Below are 7428 nucleotides of genomic sequence, written 5' to 3'. Positions count from 1 at the left end.
CTCCTAGGTTAGAGCAATTCTCCTGCCTCAGCCTCCTGAGTAGCTGGGAGTATAGGCACACGCCACCATGCCCAGCTAATTTTTTGTATTTTCAGTAGAGACGGGGTTTCATTGAGGCTGGTCTCAAACTCCCGACCTTGTGATCCGCCCGCCTCAGCCTCCCAAAGTGCTGGGATTACAAGTGTGAGCCACTGCGCCCAGCCTTGGTGGTTCTTTTCTAATTGTATCCATGACTGTTGTTTAAAGAAAAAACTCAAAATATTATGAAATTGGGAAACTTAGAAAGGGAGAGTCCCTTGCAAATTTCAGTTTCTAGAAATAACTACTACTGATTTTTCTGACTCTTAGTTAATAATGGCCCTTAGGATTACTTTATGAATGTTATTGAATGGTGTCCACATTCGTTCCAGGAAGGAAGCATAGTATCACAGGCAGCAAGGACAAGAAACACATACCAATCATTTCACTAAAGCCCAAATCAACCTCCATCCCAGCCACACTCTGAGCAAGATCTTCAACCTTACAGACAAGGCAATAACATAGTAACAGGCAGTATAGCATATGGTTAGGGACACAGGCTTTGAAGTCACTGCCAGATCCAAATCCAAGCTCTGCTTTTTTTTTTTTTTTTTTTTGAGACATGGTCTCACTCTGTCACCCAGGTGGAGTGCAGTGATGTGATCTTGGCTCACAGTAGGATCGACTTCCCAAGCTCAGGTGATCCTCCCACCTCAGCCTCCCAAGGGACTACAGGTGCCTGCTAGGATGCTTGGCTAATTTTTTGTATTTTTTGTAGAGGTGGGGTTTGGCTATATTGCCAAGGCTGGTCTTGAACTCCTGGGCTCAAGTGATCTGCCCGCCTCAGCCTCCCAAAGTGCTGGGATTACAGGTGTGAGCCACCACGTCTGGCCTCAAGCTATGCTCTTATGAGCTGGGTGGCCCTGAATATTTTATCACCCTCTCTGAGCTTCACTTTCCTCATTTTGAAATCAGAATCAATAATAATAATACCTGCCTCAGGGGCTACAGTCAGGGTGAAACAGGCAACTGACTGTAAAAGCACTGAGCATGAGCATGGGGTCCAACACATGACATCTCTATAATGCAGGTGTCATCGCCTTCATCTTTTTCATCGTGATCATCATCTCACCTGGATCAGCATCAGGTACTTATAGTTCTATAGGAATCTAATATTAGGTCATCCTGACTTTAGTTTACTGTGAAGAGTCTATAAGCTCCTATTATTGAACCTGGGTTTGCAGCTTAAAAAGTAAATTTACATTTTATGGCCAACCGTGATGGCTCACACCTGTAATCCCAGGACTTTGGGAGGCCAAGGCAGGCAGATCGCTTGAAGTCAGGAGTTAGAGACCAGCATGGCCAACATGGTGAAACTCTATCTCTACTAAAAATATAAAAATTAGCCAGGCACGGTAGCACATGCCTTTAGTCCCAGCTACTTGGGAGGTTGAGGCAGAAGAATCACTGGAACCCGGGAGGCAGAGGCTACAGTGAGCTTAGATTGCACCGTTGCACTCCAGCCAGTGCGACAGTGAGACTTCGTCTCAAAAAAATAAATAAATAAATAAAAATTACGTACTTAGTTGGGGAGATTTTGTGTGTATGGAGACAGAGTATAAGGACTGTCCATACTTTCTGCTCAATTTTGCTGTGAACCTAAAACTACCCTAAAAAATAAAGTTCATTAAAAAAAAAAATCACATCCTAAGCTCCCAAGGACATAAAACAAGTTAGAGATCTTACCCAGGTTTTTTGTTTGTTTCAGGGACCTGCGGCCAAGTTTGTTACTGACCAGTTTCCCGGGCCATCTAGAACAGTGAGCATATGGGGTACTAGCGCGTGCTCTAACCTAAGGTACCCCTCTTCGTGAAGAACAACACAGAAAAAGAAATTTGTAGCACAAATTTTGCAAAAAAAAAAAAATCACATACTTAAAAATAAATCACTTGAGCACAGAAGCATATCAAAATCTAACATAAACAAACAAAAAACTCAACTTATTTTAACATGCCACTGAAACTGGGCTCAAGTTTTTAAACATCTTATGAAATATTATACTTCAAGCAGGCTTTTTTTCTTTTTCCTAAAGGGAGAAAAATGGCAGCGTTCTGGTGTGGAAAAGCAATCCATGTTTGTACAGAGAGGGGGCACAGGAAAAGTGGTCAAATTCAACCTGTCTGTCATCAAACAGGTGACTACTGTCTTCTCAACACTTCCAAAGAAATCATACATCTGCTCCTGTTTATGTCATATGCCTGTTCATTTTTCATGCTAATTCTTAGTGTTTCTGGAAAACCTCACTGTTCGACACAGAAAATTATTATTGCTATTGCTGTTGTTTTATTATGTAAGCCAAGCAAATGACGGTGAATTAATTCTGCAATGTTGAGTACTCAATTAGCATACAGGCACCCAGCCTTCCAAAGGGATGTCCTTCATGTTTCAGTAATTTTCAAATGACAGTCGGCTTGCCTAAACTTATCCTTTACATTTAACAAATTTCGTGGGTTCCTGTCTGCCCAGGGGATTTTTATTACTTGTTTATGCAAACAGCAGGTTGCATAAGAGTCTTGCTGGCCTTTTTTTTTTTTTTTTTTTGAGGGATTTCGTAGTTTCCTGGTAACCATTCAGTCATCTATTTCAACACCCTGACATGACATAAAGGCAGGCGGTGGAACCACACGTTCACCACTCAGACACACGCCTCCTTGCTGAAGCATTCGCCTGGTGAGGCGCCCCATCAGACCAACTAGCTGCACTCATGGACTGGCAGAACCCGCAGGATCACTTTCTGGAAATAGACAAGAAGAACTGCTGTGTGTTCCGAGATAAGTTTATTTCCAATGTGTTGCCACCGGTGTTGGGGCTGGAGTTTATCTTTGGGCTTCTGGGCAATGGCCTTGCCCTGTGGATTTTCTGTTTCCACCTCAAGTCCTGGAAATCCAGCCGGATTTTCCTGTTCAACCTGGCGGTGGCTGACTTTCTCCTGATCATCTGCCTGCCGTTCCTAATGGACAACTATGTGAGGCGTTGGGACTGGAAGTTTGGGGATATACCTTGCCGGCTGATGCTCTTTATGTTGGCCATGAACCGCCAGGGCAGCATCATCTTCCTCACGGTGGTGGCGGTGGACAGGTATTTCCGGGTGGTCCATCCCCACCACGCCCTCAACAAGATCTCCAATCGGACAGCAGCCATCATCTCTTGCCTTCTGTGGGGGATCACTATTGGCCTGACAGTCCACCTCCTGTACAGGAAGATGCTGATCCAGAACGGCAATGCATATCTGTGCAGCAGCTTCAGCATCTGCCAGAGCTTCCGGTGGCACGAAGCCATGTTCCTCCTGGAGTTCTTTCTGCCCCTGGGCATCATCCTGTTCTGCTCAGCCAGAATTATCTGGAGCCTGCGGCAGAGACAGATGGATCGGCACGCCAAGATCAAGAGAGCCATCACCTTCATCATGGTGGTGGCCATCGTCTTTGTCATCTGCTTCCTTCCCAGTGTGGCTGTGCGGATCCACATCTACTGGCTCCTGCATACTTCGGGCACACAGAATTGTGAAGCGTATCGCTCGGTGGACCTGGCGTTCTTCATCACTCTCAGCTTCACCTACATGAACAGCATGCTGGACCCCGTGGTGTACTACTTCTCCAGCCCATCCTTTCCCAACTTCTTCTCCACTTTGATCAACCGCTGCCTCCGGAGGACGACGACAGGTGAACCAGATAATAACCGCAGCACCAGTGTGGAGCTCACGGGGGATCCGATCACAACCAGAGGTGCTCCAGAGGCCTTAATGGCTGACTCCGGAGAGCCGTGGAGCCCCTCTTATCTGGGCCCAGCGTCTCGTTAAATAACCATGCTAAGAAGGGACATTGTCACCAAGAACCAGGATCTCTGGAGAAACAGGTGGGCTGCTGCATCGAGTGGCGTCACTGGACTCAGCCTAAGGTTTCCTGGAACTTCCAGATTCAGAGAATCCGATTTAGGGAAACTGTGGCAGACGAGTGGGAAGCTGGTTACAACGTGTGACCGCAGGAATCTTAGAACAGAGAGTAAAGCTTCTAGGCATCTGAAATTTTTGCTTAATCTCTCGTGCTTGCAGGACCAAAGATGGGCAAATTGTCAGCATCTCTGCTGAGCAGAGTTAGAGCCAGAGATCCACTTGTGCCTTGTTGGCCTTCTTCCCTCACCTGCCTGAGACTGGGAGGGTTCTCAGCTCCTGGGGGGATATCTAGCCTGCCTGTGGGCTCTAGCAGGGATAAGGGGAGCTGAGATTGGAGGGAGTTATGTTGCTCCTGGAGGGAGCCCAGGCATCATTAGACAAGCCAATAGAAGGTCACCTGGCTTCCGTGGACCAATTCATCTTTCAGCCAAGCATTAGCAGAAATGGACTTGGCGAAGAGACTCACATGCTTTGGTTAATATCTGTGTTTCCAGTGGGTGTAACAGGGGATTAGCCTCAGAAGGGACTGAGCTAAACAGTATTATGAAAGGAAAGGAAATGGCATTGCTGCTTGTCAACCAGCGACTAATCCATTCCTCTCTTGTTTATTCTAATTGGAGGGCTGAGCAGTTAAAAGGGCTTCAGGATAGAAAGCTGTTTCCCACCTCTGTTTACTTTTACCATTAACAGGGCAATGCGCTGCTGCCCAATGGTTGGAGGGGGGGTAATTCCTCCTGGTTCATTTGCTTGTGTTTCTTTACTTCCCATAAATCTACCATTTCAATAAATTTTGATAGGAGACACAGTCTGGTATTGCTGTCTGGGTTATGGTTCACAGAAATGGACTTCTGACTTAAGCAGAGACCTTTATGGGTTGTTAACTATGTCCTGGTAGAAAACTACTCTACGCTGCAAAGTAAGAAAGACTCACAGACACTGAGCGACATCATGAAACAACTAAGCAGAAATTACACCTGTGTCTGGACAAAGAAAGAGCTGGGATTAAAAATAATTTGGAAGGATAGTACAGATATGACTGCAAGAGCACTTATGTTTTATTAGAGTTTGGTGCACACTGCTGTTAGTACTTGTGCATTAAAATGGAAATCAGGGCTGGGCACAGTGGCTCACACCTGTAATCCCAGCACTTTGTGGGGGCTGAGACAGGTGGGTTACCTGAAGTAAGGAGTTTGAGATCAGCCTGGCCAACATGGCGAAACCCCGTTTCTAGTAAAAATACAAGAAAAACTAGCTGGGCGTGGTGGTGGGTGCCTGTAGTCCCAGCTACTGGGGAGGCTGGGGGAGGGAGAATTGCTTGAACCCGGGAGGCGGAGGTTGCAGTAAGCCAAGATGGTGCCCCTTCACTCCAGCCTGGTTGACAGAGCAAGATGTCATCTGAAATAATAATAATATGAAAAGGGAATCAAGCCAGATGAATATTTTTCCATAGGAGGGGGAAGAGTGAGCTTCCTATGGAATGGTTTCAGTTCCCAATTCAAAGAAGAAAAGGAGATGTACTGGTTTGAGTCTGTGATCAGTCCAAGTTTCTGTTACGCTTTCATTTCTAACTCTGTCACTCCTTGATTCTTTGGCAAGATGAGGCTTGCTTCAACTTCCTGACATGAACACAGATAAGAGACAGGCTCCCAGCTCTGGGTAAATGGCAGTCAGTGAAGAAAGGTGGACGCTCTGGAATTACTTCCGTGCTTTCAGAGCAGTTTGCTTGTCTGTATCACCAAGCAACATGTAGAAGTAAAAAGCCGAAAGCAAGGATCACCTTAAAGAGGAAGAGCTGTCAGGGATGAGCTCAGAGGAAAACAGGGATTCCCCCAGCCTCGGAAGCATGAGTCAGTGGGAAGCCTGGTTGTGAATCTCCGATTCTTTCGGGGGATGAGGTGGTTGGGAGTATTTGGACCTCCACAACTCACAGTCATTCACTGATTCAGGCATTCCATCAGTTTTTTTGTTTTTTGAGACAGAGGAGTCTCGCTCCGTCACCCTGGCTGGAGTACAGTGATATGATCTTGGCTCACTGCAGCCTCCACCTCCTGGGTTCAAGTGATTCTCCCACCTGAGCCTCCTGAGTAGCTGGGATTACAGGCGTGCACCACCATGCCTGGCTAATTTTTGTATTTTCAGTAGAGACGGGGTTTCGCCATCTTGCCCAGGCTGGTCTCTAACTCCTGACCCGCAGGTCATCGGCCCACCTCAGCCTCCCAAAGTGCTGGGTTTACAGGTGTGAGCCACTGCGCCCAGCCCCATTTCATCAGTTTTATGTATTAAGCACCAACTATGTGCCAGGTGCTGTTCTGGGTGGTGGAGATAGAACAAGAACAAGGCAATCACAGTCCTCCTCAAGCTGCCTTTTGGGGTGACGAGGCAGGCGGGAGTCAAAAGGGGCGTTGGGATGGGTATGGGTGTCACGACTCGGGTGGAATGGGACAAAGGGGATAAAAAGTAACTGGGGCTGGGGTGACTGGGATGGCTTCTATGAGGCATTGACCTTGAGCTGAGCCATGAATGACTAAAGAGAGGAAGCAATGCAAAAGTCTGGGGGGAAGACACGCCACGCAGAGGGAATGGCAGGTGCAAAGGCCCCGAGGTGAGAATGAGGTTGGTGAGAGTGTGTTCATTTCCTGTGGCTGGGTGGCTTGGAACAATGGAAATGTGTTCTCTCACGGATCTGGAAGCTAGAAGGGCAGAATGAAGGTGCTGGCAGGGCTGCTTCCGTCTGGAGGCCAAGGGAAAACCTGTCTCATGCCTCGCTCCAAGCTTCTGGAGACTGCGGGCACTCTTGGATGCTCCTCAGCGTGCAGACGCTTCACTCCAATCTCTGCCTCTATCTCCACATGGCGGTCCCCTCTGCGTCCTCTCCTCTTCTTACAGACACCTATCTTTTTTTTAGTCTGTTTTTGAGGCAGAGTATTGCTCTGTCACCCAGGTTGGAGTGCAATGGCATAATCTTGGCTCACCGCAACCTCGGCCTCTCGGGCTCAAGCAATCCTCCTGCCTCAGCCTCTTGCGGTAGCTAGGATTACAGGCACCTGCCACCGCACCTGGCTAATCTTTGTATTTTTAGTAGAGGGACGGTTTCGCCATGTTGGCCAGGCTGGTCTTGAACTCCTGACTTCAAGTGATCTGCCCGCCTCAGCCTCCTAAAGTGCTGGGATTACAGTTGTGATCCAGCATGCTCGGCCATAAAGATGCCTGTCTTTACGACCCCCCCTCATCCAGGACGCTCTCACCTTGAGATCTTTACCTTAGTTATACCTACAAAGACCCTTATTCCAAATAAGGTCACATTCTAAGGTTTCAGGTGGACATAGCTTTTGGGAATTAGAACTTAACCTGCTATAGTGAGGAGCAATGTGGCCAGCACGATGAGCATGGGGCCTGCCATACAGTGAAAGACAGGAGATGAAGATCATACTCTGTTATATGAAAAAGTTTCTAAACAGAAT

At 47.3% G+C, this 7428-nt stretch overlaps 2 protein-coding genes across 2 annotated transcripts in view; both read left to right on the top strand.

Moving 5' to 3' along the window:
• HCAR1 (hydroxycarboxylic acid receptor 1) overlaps positions 1–1091 on the top strand; it is a 9639-nt gene extending 8548 nt beyond the window's left edge. The window contains exon 2 of the mRNA XM_017544345.2: positions 1074–1091. The gene's annotated coding sequence lies outside the window, so the exon portion shown is untranslated. The remainder of the gene's footprint in view (positions 1–1073) is intronic.
• Positions 1092–2626: 1535 nt separating this feature from the next.
• HCAR2 (hydroxycarboxylic acid receptor 2) lies at positions 2627–4770 on the top strand. The gene has a single exon (XM_017544343.2). The coding sequence runs from the start codon at positions 2783–2785 to the stop codon at positions 3872–3874; it is 1092 nt and encodes a 363-aa protein (XP_017399832.1). The 5' UTR covers positions 2627–2782; the 3' UTR covers positions 3875–4770.
• The last annotated feature ends 2658 nt before the right edge of the window (positions 4771–7428 follow it).

This window comes from Cebus imitator, unplaced genomic scaffold, assembly GCF_001604975.1.
Source record: "Cebus imitator isolate Cc_AM_T3 unplaced genomic scaffold, Cebus_imitator-1.0 Scaffold169, whole genome shotgun sequence".
NCBI classification, from domain to species: Eukaryota; Metazoa; Chordata; class Mammalia; order Primates; family Cebidae; genus Cebus; species Cebus imitator.
The sequence above is the reverse complement of the archived record's forward strand: the minus strand, read 5'-3'. Positions and strand labels throughout refer to the sequence as shown.